The sequence below is a fragment of the Rhinolophus sinicus genome, chromosome 3 (genome assembly GCF_057876585.1).
Source record: "Rhinolophus sinicus isolate RSI-liver-muscle chromosome 3, RSI-T2T, whole genome shotgun sequence".
Lineage (NCBI taxonomy): Eukaryota > Metazoa > Chordata > Mammalia > Chiroptera > Rhinolophidae > Rhinolophus > Rhinolophus sinicus.
Genome location: NC_142503.1, coordinates 160,307,533 through 160,335,335, shown reverse-complemented (window position 1 = coordinate 160,335,335; position 27,803 = coordinate 160,307,533). Strand labels below are relative to the sequence as shown.

Here is a 27,803-nt window from a genome sequence, read left to right as displayed (position 1 = left end):
GCTTCCTATAGTTTGTGCACATACACACATATTTGTATTACATGTATGTAGTTTTTTATAGCAGAAGGATAAGTCCAATTCCTGTTCCTTCATTATGGCTACAATCTGCATGATCTTTTGGAGATAAATGAGGATTATATAATAGAAAACCTCCTACCTTTGTATTTTCATAGGCCAAAGATGCACCCAAAAGTACTGCCAGGATTTTCTTTAAAACAAAATAAAACAACTTGGGGTCCAGTCTACCACACAGAGCAATGGCATTGAAGGCTCTGGCATTCTGTGCCATAAGCCATGGTGGCAGTACCTTTAAGCTAGTGAGAAAGAATTTGAATTTTTTTTAAGGAATATTTTTCTTACATGTTAAAACAGCTTTAATATTCATGCTATTATAAATGAAATCTCATTTTCAATCAGTGAAACTGGTACATTGGGATACAGTCGACATTTTACTATATCTTTAATCCATATTGATGAAACATTTATGAAGCATTTTTTCTCTATGAACTTTTTTGTCTTGAAATTTTCTAGATACAGAATTCTTACTATTTAAAAAATTATATTTTCTTTCTTTTCTATATTTATACCTTCTATAATTCATCTCTAGACCTGATTGCCAGTATTTCTAGTTGTGACAAAAAAGAAAACAAACAAACAAAAACCAGTTCATCTCTGTCTCAAATAAGTGAAATGGTTCTTTGTGAATTATAGTAGTTATTGAATTAACATTTTTTTAAATTATGTTAAGAAACAAGCCATTAATGAACAAAGGCTTTTTATATTAGGTTATATTTGAAAAGTAGATACTGTATTTTAGGGAACGTCTTCCAAACTTTGATTGTAAATTTTATGACAATGTTTTTAATGTAATTAATTATGTATGTACTTTTTATTGCTTTATAAGTCTTGTTTTTAGGAATAAGGACAACTGGATTTTTTGAAAGTGCTTTTTTTAAATGTATTTAGTTTACCAAGATTGTATTAGGAATCTTGCATAAAGAAATGGGTACTCTTTTAGTAACAAAATAAGAGATTTTGTTTTCTTCTTTCCTCTCTCCCTTCCCCCCCTCACCCCAATACACATGCTTCTCATTACATTTCTGAGATTAACCCTTTTAAGAGTTTGTGAATATCTGTTATATATTTTGCAGTTGATAAATTACAATTTGAACCTCCTCTGAGAAAAGAAACAGAAGCACGGGATGAAATGGTAGGAATTACGACTTTAAAGTACTTTACACATTAAAATTTGAGAAAAATTATAGTTAGATGTACTTTGACTAGGATACAGTGTGTGATATACCATTTTAACCATTCTTGACTCTTTGGAGACTTTTGAAGAATTTACCTGAAGTACTGTATGTGGAATTTGATACTCAGCTTTAAGCTCTCAGGATCTTTTTTCTTATTGATTCTGTTAGGTTTGTAGTACATTTTTGCATTGCCTTACTATTTTTAATAGTTATTTGTTAACATAGCTTCTTTTTTAACCATTGCTCTTATTCTGAGAGTGCTATTTAGTTAACCTTTTCCTTATCTGAAAGGAAAGAAGTAATAGAACAAGATATTATTAGAGACAGCCTCGATGTTATCTTAATCTATTTTATTTTTAAGCTTTAGTAATAGTTTCTAGAGTAATTGTCTTCTATTAATGGATTTCTTCCTCCTTAACCTTCTTACTACAGTATGTGTATTGTTGTATAATAAACCCTCAATGTCGATGCTAGTACAAAAAACATAATAGCACCAATAAATTAATGATAAAATAATAATATGTTTAATTCTCCATGTTAATGGAGTAGTGATGCAAATCAGTTAGGTTTTTCTGTTTTGCTTTGGATATACTAACACATTGGTAAAGAGGGCTTCACACTTGAAGCTATATTTAGTATGTTTATGGCATTTCTTAAGTTTTAGTCAACTGATGAGTCATTGACCTAAATATGTCAAATGACAGCAAATCTAGCGGGACATTTAAAAATTGATTGAATGCCAAGATGATTAACAATTATGATACTGAATGTTTTCTTGAATCAAATAAAATGATTAATATCTGTTAATAAGGTAACATTTTAATCTATTTTATACCTTCAAAGGGAGTATCATCAGATCCAAGCTTTGTATTACAGTGGAATTTTGATGGTGCAAATACTGGAAAGTAAGTTGTTTACTAATATAATAACTTTATTTTACTTGATTATGTAAGAGCAGTATTGGGGGGTAGTGATTTATCCTAATAAGGTTTAATTTTCATTCTTAAAACGGTTGTACTATGCCTCTTGGCAGTGTAAAGCTTCTGACTTTTTTTTTTATTACCAGAAGGTGTCATGTGTTGATCTTTCAGGTTTTGGGGTTTTGTTCTTTAAATTAGAATCTAGTATGTGTAATGTTAATATACTGAAAGATGAGCCACATGATGTCATGGGAAAAAATATACTGTATAGTAGGCGTCAGAAAGCCCCAATTTAATCTCTATAATGTAGTTACTTCATATGCTTGATCTATCTTCCCTCAGCAATTAAGTGACAAGGATAGCCTAGATGAGTTGTTCCGAACCGATTATGCATTGCCGTGCCTAGAGAGCTTTTTGGAAATACAGATTCCCGGGCCCCCACATTAGGCCTGTAGATCTAGGTAACCGGGCCTATAAGCCACATCTGGTCCACTGCCTACTTTTTATACAGCCCACAAACTAGAATGGTATTTACATTTTTTAGTGATTGAAAGAAAATCAAAAGAACAGTGATATTTTGTTACACATGAAAATTAGGTGAATTTAAATTTCAGTGTTTATAACTGAAGGTGTGTTGGAAGACAGCGAAGCTCGTTAGTTGATATATTATCAATGGCTGCTTTCATGCTACAACAAAAGAGTTAAGTAGTTGTGACCACTGTATGCTTTGGAAAGCATACAATATTTACTGTCTGGCCCTCTAGAGAAAAAGTTTTCCAACCCCTTCTATAGAATACAATCTTTGGGACTGGAATCTAAGAATCCTGAAAGCTTCCCAGTTGATTGCAATGACTATGGTAAATGAATGGAACCAGTAGGCTAGATCAGTGATTCTCAAACTTTGAGGTGCCTGGAGGATCACCTGGAGATCCTGTTAAAATGCAGCTTCTGATTCAGTATGTCTAGAAGATGTGTTTATAGAGTTTCCAGGTGATGCCAAAGTTGCTGCTCTGTGGACCCCACTTGGAGTAGCAAAAGGCTTGATGATGTGGCCATTTGAATCTGTGATTCACTGTGGGTTCCTAAAATTCTGTTTTTCAAAATTCACTAAAATTCTGACTCTTTTTTACTAAGTTAAATTTTTATTACATATTAATTGTAGCAAAGCATAACCATAAAGTAAAAGTCTTTGTGTTCACTGTATAAAAATCTCTATTTTTATTGTTATACAACTTGACAGAAGGAGGTCTTAGGTCTTCCTGTAGATTTTAAAAATATCGTGTACCATGATCTAATCGTCTTTTCTATCCCCTGAATATAAACAGATTTTAATGCACATTTAATGGTGTCACCATGTAACAATCATTTATCACCATCTAAATTGCATTTTTCTCTTTGTATTAGATCAACCTCAAAACGCTCAATACCACCTCCCCTACCTCCTAAGGTGAGCTGCTGAAAGATTTTAAACAATAAATTCTTCTTTAAATAATAAATTAAAAAAATAATTTGATTGACTTTGTTAAATTCTCTTAAATATACTTCAAATAAATAGTTTTCAAGAGGGGAGTATGAAGATGTAAAATATATATTAAAAGAGATTTCATGACAAATACAATGTTTTAAGAGCTATTAGAAAAAGGCAAAAATAGATTATTACTCATTTGAGAAAATACTTGGCTGCACGTAGAAGAGAGTTCATTTACATTCCTCATTTATTACTACAGTCTGACATTTCAGCAGAGTCATACTTCATTAAGTCATTTTCCTTGCTTGTTTCTAGGTATTAAAATTTTGTGTATTGTTTAGATAATTTTATCAGTTATAAAATTTTTATCAGTTGGGTTTGGCTGGGATTGATTAAAAATCACATGACAAATTCATGGTTGTGTTGGGACAGTAATTCAATTCTTGCTCACTTAGCCCAGTAAATTAAACTATATAGAGGAAAGAAAAAAAGGCATATCCTCCTCCCCCTAAAGTCTTTGATGTGTAATGATAATGAAATATTACTGTTTTATATCCAAATTTGTTAAAGTACTTTTGTCTTATCATCACTAGCCAAGGATAAACAGTTACCTTGAAGATAACCTCCTAGATGAAGAAAAGTCATCGACTATAAAGCGCTGTCCTGATGCAGAGAACAGAGCTCCCCACGTTCTCAGAAGACAGAGTAGCCCAAGCTGTGTTCCTGTAGCTGAGACTTCCTCTCTTGGTATGGCTAGCAGTACTAGCAGCCCTGGAGTGCATGCAGCTAGATAATGTGATCTGGGTAAATCAATCAGAGTGAAAACTGATAAGAAAGCCATTTTATTCATATTTTAAAGAATGTCTGTGTTCTTTAGTTAGTATCTAAAGCTTTGTGAAGGTTCTTTAAAATTCCACATGGATGGGCTATAAATAGAGCCCAATTCAACCCTAATTTGATCCCTTACTAAATATTATAGGATCTAGAAAGATGAGTGGATGTTCCTGCCCTTCAGAAGTATAGGATTTATAGCAGAAGTTATACCCATGTACACATAACATTAGCTAATACAGTTTGTATAAGGGTCTCCTATAATAATTAACTATGTAATAGAAGATGAATATGTATATTTCTGAGGGAGATGAGAGGTACCCTCTTGCAGAGTATTAAAGGGCTTGGTGAACCTTCAGTATGTGGAGCCAGTGCTGACAGGCAGTATTAGAGAACAAGAGAGACTGAGCAAATGCGCTGAAGCAGGAAAGCTTGAATTATGTTGGTATGGAATGATAGAAGTGTGAGCTTTTGAAGAGTATGTACTGGGATATAGGACTAAGAAGGTAGATCGAAGTTCAATTATGAAAGGCCTTGAATATCAGCATCAGTAGGTCAGATTTCATTTTTCTTTCAATATGAAAAGACATTTGTTGACATGCATTGAAACCACTGCTAACGATGCCCTGCCAGCTCCACAGAACCCAGAGATAGGCACCAAAGATGCTTTAACTCATCTGATGGTAGAGAGTATTTCCCAATAAAGAGTTACCAAATGGAAAACAAGTATTAGGGGAAAGGGAAACTTATTTTTCAAGGAAAGTACTTGTTTGTATGTTCATTCAAGTTTTAACCATGGTTCTCTTTAGGAAATGGTGATGGTATCTCCAAACTGATGAGTGAAAATACAGAAGGATCAGCACAAGCACCACAGTTACCACGTAAAAAGGACAAGCGTGATTTCCCTGTAGGTATAAGAGGCATTTGGTGATTAGTAGTAACTACTACTATGTTTATCATATAAGGGGCATAGTCTATTTAATTGAAGAATTTGAATAACTGAATTTCTAAATGTGTAAAGTTTTAAGAGGTCTTACAGTATTAAAAATTATTTTCTCCCACAGAAACCAGTCATTAATGGCCTCCCACCCACCCCAAAAGTGCTGGTAAGGAATATTTTTTATGTGAACCACTTGCCAGTTTTTCTCTCTTTAGAAGTAGCGGAAATTTGTTTATTTGCTATTTTGACATTTGGTCTTGAGCTATTAAAGGCAAGATTCATAAAATACAAAGGCATTAAATGGATTTGGATATACTACGTACCCTAATCTGAGTGAATTGGTTAGAATTCGGAGTTTCACTTTTTGAATGCAGGCAGTTGGGTTCTCAGATTAGCCTACAAAGGCCAATTTAATTTTAACGTGATGATATTAATAGTACTTTGTCCTGTTCATTATATGGGTTAAATATCTTTCTACCCCACAGCCATTTTCACATTGAACTGTGCATGCACAGTAAAAAGGAACAGGGAAGCTTATCTTAATGCTTGTTCTCTGGCCCTTCACTAGAACTTATCTGTAAGGTGGTTCAGCCAATCACATGAATGGGATACTTTATAAATTATACCTTTTTTCATGAAAAGTCTAGGATGTAATATAAATATTAGTCTTTTTGTCTGTTATCAGTATTAAGGAGTTATACTGCAATTATAATCACTACAGTGCTACTAGATAAAATCATCCATTATTTCACATTATTACATGTTAGTCTTAAAGATAAGTAGTAACTTAAAATTCCTAGAATGTATCATTGATGTATGTAGATGTTTTGATAAATTTGATATTTCTGTCCTAAAATATGGATTATACAAAGATAGAATATGAGATTCTTGGTAGAAGGAGTTAAATTATATCAAAATAAGAATTTTGTTTTGTAATGAAACCATAAGTATATGCAAATGAGAGTCAGTTTAGCATTTCATAATCTTGGCTATTTTCTAAGAATATATAAAATTATTTAATCAAGTAAGTCAAAAAATTTTTTTCTTTATAAATAAGATGGGAGCATGTTTTTCCAAAGTTTTTGATGGCTGCCCTTTGAAAATTAATTGTGCAACATCCTGGATACATCCTGATACGAAAGGTAAAATTTCTGAACTTTGATATACATCTCCAGTAAAATATTTGTTATGGGAAAGGCTCTTTATGATCAATAAACTGAGGTGGTTTATTTTTAAAATATTATTTAGAGCCTAAATAGTGTAGGTACCTGCAACAATCCAAGCAGGTAAATAGAATTTTGGTTTAAGGCATTAGAATTTAAGAGAATACAGGAACTGTTCCTGATTAAAGGAGGCCAAAGAGACATCACAACTAATTGCAACCATAATTTGAGATTCTCTTTTATGTAAAAAGACAATATTGGGACAATTGATAATCTCATAAGTATAGTCAATGGATTAGATAATTGTATAATTTCAGTGTTAATTTCCTGATTTTGATCATCGTACTATGTTATATAACTTTTTTTCTTTTTCTTTAAGAAATGCACACTGACGTATTTAGGAGTAAAGGGACATTTGTGCTTGTAACTTACTTGAAACAAAAAACCAAAACTATTCAGAAAACGAAAATGTGTATATGGAGAGAGAAAGAAGGATATTTCCAAAGTAATAAATGTTAACATGTGAAATCTGTGTGAAGGATATTCAGGAATTCTCTGTACTGTTACAGCTTTTGTGTAAGTCTGAAATGATGACGAATAGAATTTATTTTTTAAAAATTTAGACTGTATATTTTTAAACTGAGGAAGCATAATACATAGAGGCAAAAAGGTGGAATCAAATAGATTGAGTTTGAATTCCTACTCTGTTGTTACTATGTGGCTTGAGAAAGATACTTAACACCTCTAGTTCTCAGTGTAATCATTTATAAGAGAAAAACTCTTAATGCAACGTACCTGGTTTCAGGGAAGCAAGGCACCTGCCTTGGGGGGTCTGGCAATTAGGAAACAGGTTAGGCAGTAGAGGGTGTTCAGGAAATGTTTGTTTCCGCTTCAACCCACTATTAGAAAGTATAACAGAGAAAAAAATGTTTTTAACAGTAAGGAAATGATTTCTTTGTGTGTTTGTAAATTTCATTTTGATGTAATTTCAAACTTACGAAAAGTTAGAAAAATAGTACAAGAAACTCCTGTTTCTATTTTGAATCATCAGTTGTTTCTGTTTTGCCCCATTTGTTTTATATGTGCATTTTTTGCTGAATCATTTGAGAATGAGTTGAAGACATGATCGTCTTCTCCTTATACTTTAGTTTGTATTTCCTTGGAGTAAGAATCACCTCTTACATAACCATAGTACAATTATAAAGATCAGGAAATTTATCATTGATGTAATACTATTTTATAATCCACAGTCCATATTTAAATTTTATTAATTGTCCCAATAATATCCTTTGTCGCTCACTTCTCTCCCCCCACCCCTTTTAAAGTTCAAGATCACATGTTGCATTTAACTACTATGTCTCTTTCGTCTCCTTTAGTCTGGAACAGTTCATCAACCTTTCTTTCTCTCGCTTGGTGTTGACATTTTTGAGGCTACTTACTTTGTAGACTGTCCCTTAATTTGGCTTTGTCTGATGAGTCCTCACGCTTAGATCAGGTTATTTTGGCAGGAATATCACAGATGTGTTACTGTGCTCACCTCAGTGCATCATATCCAAAGGCATATAGTATCAGCTTGTCCAAATAATAGTGATACTAACATTGACCAGCAGAGTAAGATGGTGTTTACTAGCTTTCTCCACTGTCAAGTTACTATTTTTCCTTTTCTAATTAATAAGCAATTATTTTATTAATTTCCCAAACTAATTGATAAGTAATTAGTGGGGAGATATATTGAGACTATATTAAATATCCTCTTATCAGACTTTCACCAACTAGTTTTATCATCCATTGAAAATCCATTGACATCTATTGACAATTTCCCTTCTTTCCTATTTATTCATTTATTTTTATCAGTTTGAACTTATGAATTCTGTTTTTTTAATTCAGTGAGGTATGATCTGTCACTCTTATTATTTAATTTAACACTTAAATTGTCAGAATTTTTGAGTAGTGGGAGCCCTTGTGTTCTTTGTTTGATATGTCCTCGTCGTGTTTTGAGCACTTCCTTACTTTCTGGCACAGCAAGATTTCTAGGCTCATCTTATACTTCCCTTGCCCCAGAATTGGAATCAGTCTTTTCTTTAAGAAGCCATGTTTTTTTATTTATTTAAGTGGTAAACATTTAGAAACCAAGGTCTGGACACTAGGTGTACTCATGGTTTCTGGTGTGTCATAATTTATCATTTCTATTTAATTTGTATTTTTCTTGTTCAAAGAGTATTTGAGATGTCTGCAAAAATATATAACTATAATAAAAAACCTTAAGATACAAAAATTATGTTGAAAGGAAGGATTGTGTAGTAAGATAAAGCCAAATGAGTTAGTAGCAGAGAATATATCTGCTTTTTAAAAGAAATGGGGAAAGAGGTAAAAGAGGTGACATGGATTTTAGAAAATAATTTTTCTTTGGATGGGTGGGTGACTGTGTAACTCTTAATGCCATTAAAACATAGAGCCATTATTTTAGTGAATGGTTTCAGAAAATGATAATAAATTTCAGTGATTTATCTCAACTATTTTAGATCAGTACATTATATTTGGAACTGAAGATGGTATTTACACATTGAATCTCAATGAGCTACATGAGGCAACAATGGAACAGGTACATTTAGGAGTTTTAACTCAAGAAATTAGTTTGGGTAAATTGAGTAAAAGAAATATCTTAATTTTAAACCAATTTATGTGGGCCTCAGTTTTAATTTTTATGATTTAAATATTTAGAGGTGAAATTGTATTATTTTACTTGTTCATGTTGAAAGTTTTTCTGTACCGTTTTGGTAATTTACTGAAAGATTGAAAATAGTTATTTTTGATACTATTTCAGACTGTTAGAATTTGGAAGTTAAGGGGTAAGAGAATGAAAATTGAAGAGTTTTAATCTTTTTTCTTTATAGTTATTTCCACGGAAATGTACTTGGCTCTATGTTATCAATAATACTTTAATGTCATTATCAGGTATGTATATGATGAAAATAATGTGGAAAATAAATCATAGACAAGATGAGAAGTGTGATTTTAATATACATTATTTTAAAATATTATTTGTTCATTTGGGTAACTAAAGTATAATAACTTTGAGACTTGCATATGTTTTCTACAACTTAGAATGAGAAAAAACTTTGAAAACTGACCCTGTCTTCAGTTAAGGTAGCACTTCCCAAACCTGCCCAGGGTGTAAACACCTGAGAAATGTCACAGTGATTGTCACCTGAGGCCATTCCCTTCCACTCAGCTGCCTCTGTTATCACTGTCATCATTCCTACCCTCTGTTGAGAATTAACAATTGAAGGGAAAGAATCAGAGGATCTAGCTGCTTTCTTTTTCTGTGATCTTGAGCAAGTCACCCTCTCTTAGCCTCAAGGATGATGGTAACTAACAATCACAGTTTCAGGAGGTTGCTGTGAGGATTGAATGAGATGATACCCAGAGTGCGTGGGACACTGAAGACTTACACAGATGTTTCCTGGTAGAATTCATGTTATTCTGGACCACATAGTAACCAACCATCTTCGACTTCAAAGTCTTATACACAAGTGGGTTGCAGAGCAACCTATTCTAATTGTATTTTTCTTCTTATGGTTGTTGGAGATGGTTTCGTGGGTGGAGTTGTAGGCTTTTTTTTTTCTTCAATTGTTAACCTACCAAAACCTATTTTTTTTTTTTTACATTTTAGATTTAAGTAACTAGAGATTTGCCGCTTGCTTTCCTCCTGATAAGAGAGCACAGGATAGTTAATTATTTGTCTGTCCCTTAATTAATCCTAATGGTATATTAACTATTAAAATAGCACTCTCCCGCTTCTCCACTTTGAATAATTGAGTAATTTCAGTATTTCTTAAATTTTTTTCAATTCTTTTGTTTGACACTCTCTTGTGCTCTTCGTCTCAATAAATTATGTGAGGATTCTGTTCCTGCTCTATTTACTGTACTGTCAGGCTTCTCAGTATTAAGTGTACCTTTCAGCTGCTTACGCTTTAAAGCGTCAGGGCTGGTACACATTCTTACTCAGTGATAGATAGATTGTATAAATTGTGGCCTAATAACCAATTGCCTAACTAGAGATTTTTCAGGAATTCATATATTTCAGCTGATGACAGTGTTTACGAAGAGCATATTTGATCGTGCATAAATGGCTTCTAAAAAGCTAGGGTCCTCCAAAGAGTACTTAATTTTTTTTATTTTAATTGTGCTTCTACCCAATGTTTTTACTTTTGTTTAACAATATATTAATATATTAGTGTTATTAAGAAAATAAATATAATCCAATTCTGTTTCAGTTAACAATTCTGAATTGCATACATATAAGCTCACTGTTCTCTAACTCTCTTACTACTTTTATCCCTACTCATACCTCTCTTTGGAAATGAGCTTAAAAACTACGCAGAGTACATCTTACATATTTATAAAATAGCTACAGGAAAACAGGGAAAAGTTAGCCTATTAATTAGTTCTCTCCATACTCTTGTTAAAATGGTCCATAAAACTAAACAAAGGTAGATAGCAGAACTTAATTGGAAAAAATACTATTAAGGGTCTGCGTTTGTGTGGATGGCTATGCACACATGCACGTACCTGTGTGTTTAGCTGCCTAGCTAGCTAGGTAGCTGGCTGTTTATATAGGGGGAATGGAGAGAAGGAAGGGTGCTACAATATTAGGAAGACTGAAAAAATACAGAGAATTTTGTTCAGGATAAGACTATATATATTAAGTTTTCTAATACTAAAGTGATAAATACTAGTTTGTGTTACAGTACCATGCCATGTATAATAAGGAATCAAAAGATAACCCCATGCGTAACACAGTTATGATTTTGATTATATGGAAATAATCCTGTGACTTTCTTATAATAATCACTGTTATCCTTATATTATGACATATATTAGTTTGCTTTACTTTTCTTAGTATTTCAGTCTGTTATAAAGACGTCATTCACAATCACTTTTAATCCAAGGTAATTTGAAAAATTATTGATAAATAGGTCTGTCCCAGAAAGTAATATAGTTTTATAGAATTTTCCGTGTTACACTAAAGTAATTACATGCATATTATTGTAACTCCATTTATTGTACAACAATGTTTAACAACTTCTTTTTCTGTCTGGCTTAATTAAAGTTTACATATATTCTGCCCAGATCACCTATTAGTCAAAATATACCTAATTTTTGTATTAAGAAACACAATTGTTTACTTTCTTTTTTAAATGAGTTTTAAAAACTCATTTTACCTATTATCTTTCAAACTGATAATAACTGGATTTTTGTTTATGGTTTTCTGTTTTGCTTGGCTTTTTGAACATTTCTGGACTCCTCATTTTAGAAGGTAATTATGTTTTCTTTTGTTTGAAAATTGTTTTTCTCTCCTGGAAATGATTCTAATAAAAGTAAAATATTTCTCTTTTCTAGGAAAAACCTTTCAACTCTACTCTCATAATCTCATAGCTTTGTTTGAACAAGCCAAAAAACCAGGATTAGCTGCCCATATTCAAACTCATAGGTTTCCAGACCGCATTCTACCAAGGTACAAAATATTTTGATTCTGCTGGAAAAAAGAGGATTTAGTGTTTATTTTTAAAACAGCCAGTGTTCCTTGCCCACTAAAAAACTTTCTTTGTCTTAATTTTGAAAGATAGTTTATACTAAAGTGCGTGTCATCTAGAATTTGAAAGATCGATATTTCCTTAACTTGGCTCCCTGGGAGAATCACCTGTATAAGTTGTATAATACAGATTCCCAGACCCTGCATAAGTCCTATAAAATCAGATAGTTAGTCCAAGACAGTTTTTTTTTTTAAAGCTCCTACTGGTTTAGATGTACCTTATTTACAAATCACTGTTTGGTTCCCAAACACTGCAACAGAGTGCATTTATATTGTCCTATGTTTTCAGAAAGTTCGCTTTAACCACAAAGATTCCTGACACAAAAGGTTGCCACAAATGTTGCATCGGTGAGTAAATGCTTTTTCTGAAACTGGATGGTTAGAACTTTTAACTTCTTTAAAATTGTTTTATGGTATCAAATAGGAAGGAAGGTATGTTTTCAATAAGTTAAGGAGCCATTGAAGCACAAAAACGTGTAGTGGGACACGGCCTACAAGTGCTTGGAGATAGTAGTCCTAGTGCTTCCTCGGGGCACAGTGTTCCTAGAGTTGTTTAACCATCACCCCTGAGGCCATATCTCTGCTAACATACTAGCTTTCATTTATTTAACACTCACCATTTATTTAATGTTTTCGTTTATTTAACAGTTACTGCTTAGTGCTTTATGAACATTATTATTGCAGGAGCTTAGCCAACTATGAAGTTAGAGGAAACAGTCCACATAAGACCACCCTCACTTCTGATACCAATTGCAAATTTGGGGGCTTCACAAAATCACCCTCCTGTTCAAAAATTCTCTAGAAGAACTCACAGAACTCACTGAAGGTGATTCTACTCATGTTTATGGTTTATTACAGGGAAAGGATATAGATTAAAATCAACCAAGGGTAGAAGTGCATAGGGCAGAGTCCAGGAAAAGTACCAACATAGAGCTTTTGTTGTCCTCTTCCCATGGAGTAATGGACAGCATTACTTCCTGGCAGTGACATGTAATAATACAGACAGAGCATTGCCAACCAGGAAAGCTTACTTCAACCTCATTGTCTGGAGTTTTTATTAGGGATCCATCACATAGGCATGATTGATTGCCCACATGGCTGATCTCAGCATCCAGCCCCTCTGGAGGTCAACGGATACTGCATGACCCAAAGCCACTAGTTTAAATCACATTGTTGGTCTTTGTGGAATGACCAACCCCTCCCTTAGACTATCCAGTGTTGACAGCCTCCATTCAGTGACCCAAGGTCCTAGGCAAACTAAGACCATCCTATCAGGTATGACATTCCTGAGGCTTAGAGAGTATCTTGCAGAAGGAAGGACAAAGTCCAGACCTCTTTGGGAGGGAAGGTTAAATTCTGTACTGTATAATTATCTTATCTCACTTAACCCTAAAACCACCCCATGATACTTATGTCACTAGAAAGTAACAGAAACTGGGATCAGACCCAGTCTGTGACTTGAGATTCTGAGCTCCTAACTTCCTGTTTATTCTTTTTGTTTAATCAATGAGCTTACACATTGATCTTCATGCTACATGGTTCCACAGCATACTCTCTTCTAGTTGTAAGCAAATTTCCTGAGCATTTTTCTAGGGAGAATCAGATTCATATCTGTTACCAGATTCCCAATATCAATGACTCAAGAAAGGTCTAGAAGCTTACAATCTAAGATATAAACTTATAAATATATTAAGATAGAGCTTTTGCAGATAACTACTTTTACAATCATTATGGATGGGAGTCAAATTGTGAAGAAGTAAAGACCAATATGAGTTTTTGTAGATTTGAGTCAAGGAAGTTACATCTTTAGTAAGATGTAGTTATTTGCACCTTGTCTTAAGTACACAGCTGTACCCAAAATGAAATCATAGATGTCAGTTGCCTCCCAGATCTTCTTGTCTGAAGTCTCTTTTGATCAGATTTCTTCAGGTTGCATACTAGTTTAGGTGTTTTAGTGCTTAAAATACTGTTCTTGTAAAAAGTTCCTATGTTTAAGAACCTGGTAAATTAAAGATGTTTAGAAGTAATTGTATATAATTTAAAACTGAGATAAGAAAATGAAAAGGAAAGGGTAACAGACAAAAGAAAAAGACATCATCTTTCTTTACTTTCTACCCACTCATCTTACTGAACAGAAATAATAATTTTCCTTTATCGGCTAAATAATCACTTCAAATAGTTTGTCTTCCGTCAATGGAAGGCCACATTTCATTAGGTTTTATTTTCCATGTGTTAACACTGCTTTATAAAGAAAGGAGACTTAGCTTTTAGGTGATTACAGCTTTTAACTAAACTAATTATGTTTTCATATAAAAGTATTCAGCGTTTTGGGTGTGTCTGTTTTATTTTGTTTCATTCCAGTCAGAAACCCTTACACAGGACATAAATACCTCTGTGGAGCTTTACAGTCTGGAATTGTTTTACTTCAGTGGTATGAGCCAATGCAGAAATTCATGTTGATAAAGGTATATATTACTTTGTTTACATTTTTCTTCTTTAGAAAACATTAGCGTATAACTGAGGCTAAAATTTTTATACTCCGTTACAACTATCGAGGGTCAGCATGTTTATAGTTATTTGTAGGTCTTTATTTGGTTTAGGAGTTTTTTTGTTCTTAAGATTTCCTCTCTACCTTATGTTAATAAACTTCCGGAAGCATCACAACCATAAATGGCCAATTCTATAAAGCATATTTTTATAAAAAAACTCATCCTTATCATGATCATTTTAGAGGTAGTCCTTTTTCAGAATTAGATCAAGAAAATGAAAGTCTTTTTATTGACTTTATTCAACAACAGTATGATGAGAGATTGTTTCTAAATTATACTTCTGTTGTTTGTTTTTTGCAGCACTTTGATTTTCCTTTGCCAAGTCCTTTGAATGTTTTTGAAATGCTGGTAATACCAGAACAGGAATACCCTATGGTCTGTGTAGCTATTAGCAAGGGCACCGAATCAAATCAGGTAGTTCAGTTTGAGACAATCAATTTGAATTCTGCATCTTCGTGGTTTACAGAAATTGGTGCAGGTAAGTGTTTTTTACCTTATGTTAAAACATTGATGCTTTTGCATATGAAAGCAGAATGGTTTCAGCCTGTGTGGATATGTTCAAATAAAGACTCAGAGCAGTTTAGTTTCCCAAGTAAGCCCAGAGACTCATGTGCATATAGTCTGTGATCTCTATTTGCCTGAGGCAATTTGATGCAAATTATTTTACCAAGGAAAAGTTTAATGATTTCTGACATTTAAAGGTCTTAGTTATTATCAGTTAATCTTTGGACTTCCTAAATTATAGTTAAGTTTTAAAGATACTTTTCAAATTTTATGAGCTTTTCAAGCAGAGATTTACTTTTTTTTCCATGTCAGTTCCCTGCCCGCCCCCCCGCCCCCACACACACACACACATACACACACACACACAGAATCATTGAGTTCAAGTGTGGTCCCCTTGAAGATACGGGGACATATCTCTTGGCACTTTCTGAGAATGGTTCATTAACTTAGGATTTTGTCGGACATGTCTTAGTGAAAGTTCTGAAAAGGTTGGAAGTTTATTCTCAAACTTTAAAATTCAAACAAATCCTTTTTTAAATCTACATAATAAACGAAATGAAAGGGGTCTTCATTTTGCCAGTTTACTGTTTGTTGTGCCAGTGTATTATTTGATCATTTGTAACTAACTCCAGGTTTATGAAGCTACTATTTTTACATATGAAGTCAAGCAAGCTGTAGTTATAGCTACTTCATTACTGACCACTGTTACGTTTCTTATCACCCTGTGAAGAAGTTTGTTCTAAGTATCATAAGTTTGATGGTTCTTATTAAATATCCTTAGCTTGTTATCATTTATAGGCTAAATTACAGAACTCTTCATACAACCCAGCTATTGAAGTTAATGTAGAACCAGTAATGCTACTTTCAGAATAAGAATCAGTATCAAGTAGTGGTATTCTGATAAATGGCTCTTGGGTACAGAGCCTGGTTTGGAGGTTGCCTATTTCTGTAGTATAAATACTCCCACCATGGTCAATTTCAGACTACCAATCTGATGTCATCTGGCTCACAAAAATCCTGAAAGTTTAACAACCCTGTACAAGCCAGTTACAGCATGCAGTGGGCGATGTCACTCTCTATATAAACCAAGTCATCATTTCCAGCAGAATAAAATAGGAATGTACTCATATTCTGTATTCTCCCACCCCCATCTGTACCCCGCATTGCTTTTTAATTGTTTAATATTTTTGGTTGAGTTAGATGCATGCCCTCCTGGTATAGTTAACAGGTGCAAATTACATTGTTTTATTATCATGAAATATAAGCAGCCCAAATAGAAATGTGTTCCTGTTACATACGTAGTTGCTGCCAAAAAGAAGGGTGATAGATCAATTTATTTAAAAAACAAAATCAATTTTAGCAGACAGCCCCAACTTTTTTTTTACTGGTTAGTATACAATAACAGTGTAGAGCAAGTCATTTCATACAATTATCTAATGTGTGCTTGCAGCCGTCTTCTGTATACTAGGAGGTTACATTGCTCGAGGCTAGACATTCAGAATCCTCTTGTGAAATTTGGGGGAGGGAGAGTTGAGGGGTTTTGTTGTTTGTTTTTTAAGGCCTGAAGCATACTGTTCTACCCATTTATAACATTTTCCAGGCCAAAATTAAGGCAGACACAAATTTACTTCCTGAGGAGAGCCAGGACTTTGCCTGAGGGTCATCATCCAAATCACCAAGCAGAGGTTGTCCTGAGGAGGCTTCTCCATTTCATAAATGATGGTTAACCCACCTCCCAGCTGTTTTTGTTGTTGAATTGAATTGGCAGTCGTTGTAACAGTTAAAATGAACTCCTATTCCAAAACTCTTAGTCTGATTTACTACTGCAGTATCCTATCTCCAAGGATGCTGTTTAGCATATCGTCAGCACTCAATACCTATTTATTTAATAAATGCAGGCACATAGATTTACTGAGAAAAACTATTTTTAGAGTGTTGCCTGATGAACCAACAGTTTATCAGTTCTGTAGATCTGAATTTTTCACTATGAGCGTTTGAAGTTTTCTAAAAACACCCCAAAATAATACATAAAACTTTATGTTTTTGTTCAGATGTGCAGTTTTTAAGGGAGAGGATTCATGGGCTTCCCAAAGAAATGTAGTTAAGAATAACTGCTCTAAATAATCTACAATCTGTTTTTAAATTCAGCTAGACCATTCAAGCAGTTAGAGTGCCTAAAATGAATTGTTTTATCAAAAATGTTTTGCGAAAATATCATCACATCTATTTGTAGATGTTAAAAGCCTGCAAATAATCAGCCCTGCAACTACTGGCCCTGCAAATATCAGCAAAGCTATGAAAGTTGCTTTCTGCAAAGATACTGTTGATAGTATTACTCTGTTACTCAATGTCCTCTTAAAAAAGGAACTCCCTTTTACACACACACACACACACACACACCCAACACCAGGAAATTTTTTCTTTGGTCACAGTTTCATTAAACCTTTTGCATTTTCTGAATTGCTGCCTTATTTTTATCTCGGATGCTGTGATTCACCTGATCTTGTTTCCATCTTCCCATTGGCTACTGTAAAATGCAGAGCAGAATTGTATAGCATGCATCTTAGGCATTGTATAGCATGTATCTTACTTTCTTTTCCATATTTATCCTTTGCTTCATTTTATCTTTGTAACTCACCTTTCTAGAACTAGCTAAGGTATTCATTAACTGTAATATTGAGCTTAGCTCAGTTAGCCATGCATAAGATTAACATTTGTTCTCCTAAGTTGACCTACATACATTTTTTTGAAAAGATATCACAAAATGTAATTTCTATGTTAAATTTCAAAGGCTAGTTTTAAATCACAGAAAAAGTCAGAATTTGTATTCTTTTCTAAGCTCTAGTTTTTAAAGCATACTGTGTAACTGTAACCTTGTTTTTCTTTCTCCCTAAGGCAGCCAACAGTTAGATTCCATTCATGTAACACAGTTGGAGAGAGATACCGTTTTAGTGTGTTTAGATAGTAAGTACTATTTTAAAGTTTATTCTGAGTATACTACTCGATATAACATATTTTCATGGAAGTGATTCTCTTAAACCAAAATTGAAGATTTTCCCTTTTTTCACCTTAAGTTTAGGCTTGTTTTATTGATGAAAAACCTAAATTGGCTACAGATATAATAAATATTAATTGATCTGTTTGTCAATACTATTCTCTGTGACTTTTTTCTTTGTTTGGTGTACTTGGGAACATTATACTAGAACAGTTTGCCATAACCTTGGGGTAAAATTCTTTATAAAACTTCTGAATACAATTCTGTGTAAAAGTATTCAGAGTGTTTTCATATCATTATAATTAATGAAAAAAAATAGAAGGTATATAGATGTGCCACTTAAGGACAGGAATATTAAATTCTGAGAAGTGCATCGTTAGGCAGTTTTGCATTGTGCAAACATCATAAAGTGCACTTACACAAACCTAGGTAGTATAGCCTACTACACAGGTAGGCCATGAGGTATAGCCTATTGCTCATAGGCTACAGGCTTGTACAGCATGTACTGCAGTAGATTAAATCAAGCACAAAAGAAAATGATACAATCAAGAGATGCTGTAAATGTGAGATATGTGAATATGCGGCTGCTGCCAGCATAACACAGTGTACTGATTTTTAATAAGTAGAAAGAGTACACTAAAGTATAATGTAGTAAATACATAAACCAGTAACATAGTCATTTATTATCAAGTATTATGCACTGTATATAATTATATGTGCTATGCTTTTATATGACTGGCAGCAAAGTAGGTTTGTTTACACCACCATCACCACAACATGTGAATAATTCATTGTACTGCAATGTTATGATGGCTACCTCTCTAGGTGACAGGAAGTTTTCAGCTCCGTTATCATCTTATGGGGCCACCATTATATATTTGGTCATCGCTGACCAAATCATCATCAGCGTGACACATAACTGCACTAATATGGTCACTTAGAATCATGAAACGTGAACTTTTGGAATCGTATCAGAATGAGATTTTAATATACAGATAGATTTGACACACTTATCTCTAGTGATACTTTTGATGCAGATGGAAATATATTTTGAAATTAAATTTATTGGAGTGACATTGGTTGATAAGAATATATAGGTTTCCAGTGTACAATTCTATAATACATCATCTATATATTGCTGATAGAACTGTGTTGTACTATAAGCAGTTGAGAAGCAGGAAAAAACTTTTAAAAACACGTATTTCAGGTTTATAAACAAAGTACTCTGGTTCTTAAAACCCACCTTATTTTTATGCAGTGAATCCTGCAAGGTGAAATTCACCTAGACTTGAAATTATATTTTAACCTTGGCAATATTTGCCATGTTTGATCCATTCCAGTATTTTTTAAATTACTGAACTTGCCCATAGGTGTTCAGGGTTATTGTAAAAATTGTTCTGCTACTGAATTTGCCTGTGTCCCCTAGTCGATTTTCCTTATAGAGTCATAAAAATCATCTAATATTATAGATAAGTAAACCAAACCCGAAGTGTTTCATTCACCCATCATCCCTTTTTTAAGTACTTTGATTTTTTGAATACTGATAAGATTGGAGTGTTATTAGATTACTCATAAATGAATTCAATAAATTCTTTTTTGCCAAACAAGTGGAAAGTTCTATACTGATTAACCAAATAATCACATCATCAGAATTAAATTTTAATAATGTTGAACCTTTAATATTACTCTCTACTACCTTCTGAGTCATCCAAGGAAAATAAATTTGCTTAGTTTTCATTTTGTTGATTTATGTATTTTATCAAAAAAATTTTAAAACCTTTGATTAACTAAGCTCTCCGTTTCCCAGTTATTCAACGTAAATGGAAAGTTGACTTTCTTGAGTTGTTTTTTGTTGTTGTTGTTTTTACGAGCAGTGTAAAACTTCAGAAGTGAGTTACCAACTATGCAATATAAATCTGTTTTAGTAAGCAGCAATAGAGATAGGCCTGAAATCACAAATCATGTTAGACAGATTTGAAAGCAATGCAAAGAGAAGGTATCTTCCAAATCAGAGCTGAGATGGTTAAATTAGAAAACAAATAGATGAAAGGGAAATAGAGTGATGTATCCCAGAGTTGACTTATGGAGAAATTGTGACCCTCGAGAGTACTATTTGTTGCTCCTCTGTATAGTAGTACTCGGTCCTAAAGTCATGAATGACTGCAGGTAGTACTGATTATATGTTATGTCATTTGTAAGGGGGAAAAATCCATTCTTACTGCACCAAGGTAGCCACTTTTAAACTGTTCAATCTATACTATATAAAAAAGAAAATAATATACAAACAGAATTACCACTTACAAAGGAGGCACTCTTACAGTGTATGTTAAAAAACATATTAATGATAATTTTTCACTGGGCATGTTTGAATCAAGATAAATAGTTGAGCTTTATTAAAAATACTGTTCCATATCCATGTAAAATCTACATATCAAGTTATATTTAACAGATTTGGGTTTCCGGTCTTAACATGTTTTTTCTTTTTCTAAGAATTTGTAAAAATTGTAAATCTACAAGGAAAACTAAAATCAAGTAAGAAACTGGCCTCTGAGCTAACTTTTGATTTTCGCATTGAATCTGTAGGTAAGTCTATTTTTTTTAATAATACTAGAATACCTGTTTTTTTGTTCATTCTTTACTTAGGGTTGTCTAGACCAGCACTGTCTAATAGAAGCTTCTGTAATACAGAAATGTCTTCTTTGCTTTTAAATGTAGTAGTCATTAACCACACCTGTTAAGGACTTAAAATGTGGCTAGTGCTACATTTTAGTTTTAATTTTTTTAATTTTAATTAATTTAAATTTTAATGTAAATAGCCACATGTGGCTCGTTGCTATCATATTGGACAGTGCAGATCTAGACTGTAATAAATCTTTTATTTTTCCTGAATATTTAAAACTTGAAATCATTTTTAAAATTTCTGTTTATTGTTCCCTTTGCTGCATCAAGTGAATTATACTTCTCCCAATTCTTTCCAAACCATGAAGGTATTTGTGTGATATGATTAATGGTATTAGATATGCTGTCATTCTTTGTCGTGTAAGATTTTGCTTGGTGTGTGTTGATAATCATTTCTATGTAAATAACTACTTTCCCGCAGGACTTGGAAACTAAGATGCCATTTTAATTTGCTTCCTTGTCAATGAGTATTTTACTCGGTGATACTCATTGGTTTTATGATAAAAATTATTGTATTTTATTATTGTTTGCATCCTCATTGATTATATGTCAGTATTTTCCCCAGGGGTGATGGAACTTAGGAAAAAAATACTGTGGCTGGAAACATTGTGAACAATTTATGATAATAATTCTACTATAAGTTAAAAATAGTTAAAACAAAGTTGGCAGTTTTTATTTGGGCAATAAAAAATATATGTATTTTATAATTAAATGTATATATACTTTTAAATACGTTTCTCGTTATTTAGACAGGATTTTTATTTTTTAATATTTTAATGGTTTCTCAACTGGAGTTTTACCCTGTTGCAAAGTACATTCATCCCTCTGTGTAAATATCTTACATAAAGATAATTTATGATTGCAAAACCTAATTTATTGAAGCAGAAAACCTAAACTTTATGTAGATGCCAGGACAAAAGGAATTTTGGAACTGTTTCCTTTTATTTCTTTATGTCCTGGATATTGTATGTCAGTTTCTAAAATTTAGTATTTTCAGCAGAGAATCTGACTTAGAGACCTCTAAGTCTTAATTTTAACTGAAACACATTGGCACCTCAACTTTTTCATATGTGCCAAATATTTTAGAGAATTTTAATTGTTACACAAAAGTTTGTTCCTCCTAGGCTACCATATCTCCTTGCCAGTGAACCTTGGAATAATTACAAGGATCCTTCTGGGTAAAAAAAAGTCCCTTTAAGTCACCTTTTAAAAATAAAACTAGTAACTGAGTTTTGTATTCATCACAGTTAGTGAAACTCGTGTGATTTGTTATTGTAAAATCCTTTTAATTTTTATTGAGCTAAATTATGTTTCCAAGACATTCTTACATTAACTTTTTACAGTCACCATTCTAGTGAAAAATACAGTAAGTTTCAGTCACTTTCTCACATCACCTTTGCTGGCATAGGACATATGGCTAACTCTTCAGCTGTCAAATGGGTTCTTTCGCTCATTCTTTCTCCCTCTCTCATTGCACTTTAATGATCCCATCCTCTGATAGGAAGAGCCCAGAGGCTCCACTGCTTTCTCTAATTATGGGGCCTGCTCACTCTGTTTCTCAAATGCTAAGTGACCTCATTGGACCCAGGCCTGTGGTTGTCACCAAGCAGGACACAGAGATGGACAAGGCACAGCAAGAACAAGTTTCCCTCCAAGACCTTCAGGCCACCGCAGCGGGGGAGCATAGGAGATGGGTCGGAGGGTAGGAAGGGCTGTGCCATACCATGTGGTGGCCACACTGTGGGGTCCTGGTCACTCCTGAACCTAAAGCCATCAGGAAGGTGGGCAAGTTTGGCTCAAATCTGTGAATCCACATGTGAGCAGTGAGCAAAGGCCCAGGGTGCCCCAGAGGCCTGAGGGGCTGGGGACCGCAGCAGTGAGTGTTGTAACTGAGTACCCCTCTGAATAAGAGTGGGCTCAAAGATAGTAAATATTCAGTGTGTGGTTAAATTTTGGATTGTGAGACAGGTCGGGGGTTTTATTATGTAATTTTATAATAGGGAAAGTGTGAACATAAATAAAAGACACCTTAATAAATATTCGAATTATATAACAATATTTAAATAACCATGTTTTTATCAAAAAAACCAATTGTATATGTTTTTATTATTGTATTCACCTAAGACAAAAGATAATATATGAAAAAAATACTAATATGCTGATATCAACTCATCAGGAGTTAGCCATGTTTGAATGAATGCCTTTTGTATGTGTCTTTGACAACTTACGTGACTCTGCCTCAATAAATTATTTTAGCTTAGGCATGGCTTAGCCACAAAAATGTTGGGAACTAATGGTCTAGACAGTGGAATTTTGCACCAAGCACTAGCCTTATGTTATCATTTATTAAAAACAGTTAAGAAAAATGTATGGTGAATTACTCTGTGCTTTATTTTAGTTTCACTTCTCCCTTACCTTTTTTAGTATGCCTTCAAGACAGTGTGTTGGCTTTCTGGAAACATGGAATGCAGGGTAAAAGCTTCAAATCAGATGAGGTAAGTTTTCTCAGATTACCTCCAGTGATTCCCACAAAAGATTTTAAATGTTGAAACATTCATTTTAGACATTTTCTCTCTGGACCCACATTACCATGTTTAGTGCCTTTAGTACTATGAACTGGTAGAGCAAACTTGCCAGTATTATTCCTTCAGATGTTCAGTTTTGATTTATTGTATAATTCTCAGTGGCCACAATTAATTGTCAAACATGAGTTTATACAATTTCAGTCCTTTAATTTGTAATTTGTAAATATGGCTACTAAACTTTTCTAAATTTAATAAGGCTTTTCCATGATCTAGAAGTGTATAGCTTTTTTAAATTATTTAAAATTCTAAATTGATAAGTATTGGATCACAGGACTAAGGAAAATCTAAGAAAATTAACTCATTTAATAAATATTTACTGAGTACCAGCTACGTGCAAGACATTATTATTATAGCATTGTAAGGCATAGTGAATTATAATTATACATAATTTCAAACTTTATAACATCTGGGTTCCTGGCACTTTATAAATAGGTACTATTCATATCTCAGATTTTTACAGGCACAGAGTAGTTAAGTAACTTGCCCAAAGTTACATAGCTAGTTAGGAGGCAGAGCCTGCATTTGAAGGGTCTCCAAAAATCACTGTTAGCTGAGATAATCAGGATCCATTTCATGCAGGAGATGAGACCTGGGCTCCCACTTTGAGAGATGAGTCCTAATAGCTAAGACAGAACTAACAGACCTCTCCCTTTTGTGTGAGTACCTGTGTCATTCCTGTATAGCATGGCCTCACAAATCTGTGGACTTATTTTAAAGCTTCAAGTCTTCTATTTGAATTACCTTTAGTTTTATCTACACTCTTATTCATATATTACTGAATATTTCCACCTCTAATATAAATGAGGAATTAGAATATTTCCAAGAGAAAATAACATAAATCCTGTCTTTGAATATGTCAGTTTATCTAGTTACCAACCTCTGTCACCAGGTCCTTGGATTTAATGAAGCCTATAGGCCTACTTACTACTATAAGATTAATTGTCCTTAGATGCTACTTTGATTGTGTCGCTTCTTTGGTTAGAAATCTATAGAGATACCTGCTGCTCACGATGTCAAGTACAAGTTTTATTTCTTATTTTTAACTCATCATGCTTACTTCTTTCTTTCTGCTTATGTTCTCACACTTCAGCCTGGGCTGAGCTGTAATATTCTTAAAGTAATGTTCAGCCAAGCCAGTCCATGATGATTGGAACATTTCTGAACTTAATACTCTGAAAATTAACTCCACCTAGTATAGCATGTAATTTATTTTCTGATTCAAGTTCATTACTTCTATTTGCCGGCTAGACTGCAAATTCGTGTTAACAGACAATTTTTATATTTATTTTATAGCCACACAGTTGTAATCTGGGTTCCTCCAGAAGCTGACCTTAAGACCAGAACTCAAGTGTGGGTAGTTTATTTGGGAGTAGATCCCAGAAAACAGTGATGGAGTGAGGAATGTAAGATGGAGAGGGGCAAAAAGCCAATAAAGAGCACATTAAGAAACCGGTTCCCACTATGGGCAACCAGGGCTTAATCCCATACCGACCGCTGAGTGTAGAACACACCTCAAAATTGACTCATTTGAAGGTGGGGCATCTGGTGCATTTATAAACCAACTGCTATCCCTGTCGTTTAACAGTTGTCCCTGGGTGAGTGGAAGCTCCCAGTGCTTTGGGATAGTACCTGCCCATGGCTGAGCGCCTTCCACAGCTTTGGAGAAGACAGAGCAGAGCAACACCACAGTTAACACAGGCGGGTGTCTGGCACTGGCGCAGGGGAACGTCCAGCACAGCTCTGTGCAGTGTGATAGGAAGGGAAGAGCAGGGGCCCAGCAGTCCAGCAAACCCGTGTTCCAATCTTGGATCTACCAGTTGTGTGACCTTAAGCGAGTCACTTAACCTCTCTGAGCCTTGGTTTTTTTTCCTCCAGTGATAGGGGAATTATAATCCACATCACAAAGAGTTCTTCTAAGGAAACAAGTGATAGAGTGAGGAATGTAAGGAAAGTGCCTGACCCATAACAGATTTTCCATAAGTGTTTTATTTCTAATGGGCAGTCAAAAAATATTTCCTGACTATATTTCATTTGAGCAATTGACTATCATAAATTATCATTCTGTTTAATAATTGCTCTATCTAAATGATTTTTAAATTATTTAAATAGTATGGGGCCTAAGGTATTAACTGATCGGTATTTTCTCTCATAGGTTACCCAGGAGATTTCAGATGAAACAAGAGTTTTCCGCTTATTAGGATCAGACAGGTAAATAGTGTGATTGTTACAATCACCAAAGGAATTCGGTGGTTTTCTTCTTAATTGTACTGTCAGCCTGTGATTGTTTTTCAAAGAAAACTCTTAGAGGGTTTCTCAGCTACTTCATGAAATTTCCCTGTATCTTTATTAAGAGAGAGAATAATATTTCCATTAGTCGACGATGAAGCAATCTTTTGTCAGTGTGAGGATCGTTATTCTAGAGATAGTGATACTCAGCAGACAAAATGTGTTAATATAGGTGTTTATGCCTCTTGTACCATGACATATTTTAGCCTCTTTTGTTTTCAGTATTTCTTCCTGGTGTGTTACTGTCTATTAACTATTACATCCAACAGAATAGGCACCTCCTGACGTTTGCTTTTATATCAGAAAATATTCAACCCAATTTCTGAGGTTAATCTAAGTTAGAAGGAATTATGTGGGTCTCTGTTATCAAAATGAAAGGCAAGTTCCAAAACTGTGCCATCTTATGAAAAAATATAGTAGCTTTTATTCCCCAAAGTCTATATTGTCTACCTCTACAACTAATAAAATACCCATTCCCTCCTATTTTTCCACCAAAAGTTGTTACTGCAGGAAAACTGGCTACAGTAGTATGTGTTAGTCCTGAGGCAAGGATTGAGAACCTCTGGTCTTCAAGTTCAGTCTAATCACAAAATAATTGCTTAACTATTAGACACTTAAGGAAAAGGTGGTGGTGGAATTAGGACCCCATAAAACTTTTAAGGAGACTTTTGTAAGTAGAAAGAGATTTTTTTGAAAAATGGCAACTACCTTAGTAAGTAGAAAAGGTAAGCCCATAGAGCGTGGCAACTTACTAACTTGTCCTGCAAAAAAGAAAGAAAGAATTTGAGGACCACCTGGGTAAAGACTCTAGAATGGAAGACGCTTCTCCAGGAACAGCTGATAAAAAAATTGTGGATCACCCAGTGGTCCTGGCACCAATAGCACTTTAACAAGACCTAGTATGAGAGAATTCTGCTTAATAGAGGGTAGGTATCAGAAGCTAGTTCTTTTAGTCATTTATTTCTGTCAACCCCTTCCCCCCAGAATTTCTCCTTCAACTATTCCCTTTTTCTGTCTCCATTCTCTGTCAGAATTTGCCCTAAAAAAACTGCTTTTCTCAGATCATTGCCTTGTTCTGGTTGTCTTAATTGGTTATCTCCTTGAATTTAAGATAATATCTTAACCAAAGTTTTTGTTTTCTCTTAATTTTTAAAGTGGTTTTTAAAATTGTACTTTTTTTATTAAAATTTATTGGGGTGACAGTGGTTACTAAAATTACATAGGTTTCAAGTGTACAATTCTGTAATATATCATCTATCACATTGGGTGTTCACCACCCAGAGTCAGTTCTCCTTCCATCACCATATATTTGATCCTATTTACCCTCATCTACTGCCCTCCTCCCCCCTTACCCTCTGGTAACTACTAAACTATTGTCTGTGTCTATGAGTTTTTATTTCTTTCTTTGTCACGTTCCTTTGTTGTTTTCAGTTTTATATCCCGCATATCAGTGAAATCATATGGTTCTTGACTTTTTCTGTCTGACTTATTTCACTTAGCACAATAATCTCAAGATCCATCCATTTTGTCGCAAATTGCACTATTTCATCTTTTCTTATGGCAGTATAGTATTCCATTGTGTATATATACCACATCTTCTTTATCCAATCACTATCGAAGGACACTTTGGTTGTTTCCATGTCTTGGCCACCATAAATAAAGCTGCAGTGAACATCAGAGCACATATATCTTTACAGATCAATGTTTTCAGATTTTTTGGGTAGATACTCAGGAGTGGGATTGCTGGGTCATGTGTTAATTCTATCTTAATTTTTTGAGGAACCTCCACACTGCAATACAATTATAAAATTGTATTGTTTAAATGTAGATATTTGTGTCTAAAAAAAAACACCTAAGTATGTCAAAATATTAATAATGGTTAACTCTGGGCATTTGGATTATAGTTAATTTTATTTTCTCCTACTTTTCTGTAATGCATAATATAAAGTTTATATTACTTTACTTTCATTATGAAAGTAATAATATGCTAGTTGTAGAAAATTCATACACTAATACACCTTTCATTGGCATGTA

General features: G+C 33.9%; 1 protein-coding gene across 3 annotated transcripts in view; it reads left to right on the top strand.

The window, feature by feature from the left end:
• The window catches only part of MAP4K5 (mitogen-activated protein kinase kinase kinase kinase 5), a 90,159-nt gene that overhangs the window by 60,457 nt on the left and 1,899 nt on the right, over window positions 1–27,803 (top strand). For all 3 annotated transcript variants that reach the window (XM_074327484.2, XM_019725664.3, XM_074327485.2), the window contains exons 15-31: window positions 1,152–1,210; window positions 2,097–2,158; window positions 3,578–3,620; window positions 4,235–4,388; window positions 5,282–5,379; window positions 5,537–5,578; window positions 6,470–6,554; window positions 9,098–9,177; window positions 9,470–9,530; window positions 11,979–12,093; window positions 12,461–12,519; window positions 14,533–14,636; window positions 15,021–15,198; window positions 18,120–18,188; window positions 20,710–20,802; window positions 23,323–23,393; window positions 25,636–25,691. In XM_074327484.2, coding sequence (XP_074183585.1) covers window positions 1,152–1,210; window positions 2,097–2,158; window positions 3,578–3,620; window positions 4,235–4,388; window positions 5,282–5,379; window positions 5,537–5,578; window positions 6,470–6,554; window positions 9,098–9,177; window positions 9,470–9,530; window positions 11,979–12,093; window positions 12,461–12,519; window positions 14,533–14,636; window positions 15,021–15,198; window positions 18,120–18,188; window positions 20,710–20,802; window positions 23,323–23,393; window positions 25,636–25,691 — 1,429 coding nt within the window. The remainder of the gene's footprint in view (window positions 1–1,151; window positions 1,211–2,096; window positions 2,159–3,577; window positions 3,621–4,234; window positions 4,389–5,281; window positions 5,380–5,536; window positions 5,579–6,469; window positions 6,555–9,097; window positions 9,178–9,469; window positions 9,531–11,978; window positions 12,094–12,460; window positions 12,520–14,532; window positions 14,637–15,020; window positions 15,199–18,119; window positions 18,189–20,709; window positions 20,803–23,322; window positions 23,394–25,635; window positions 25,692–27,803) is intronic.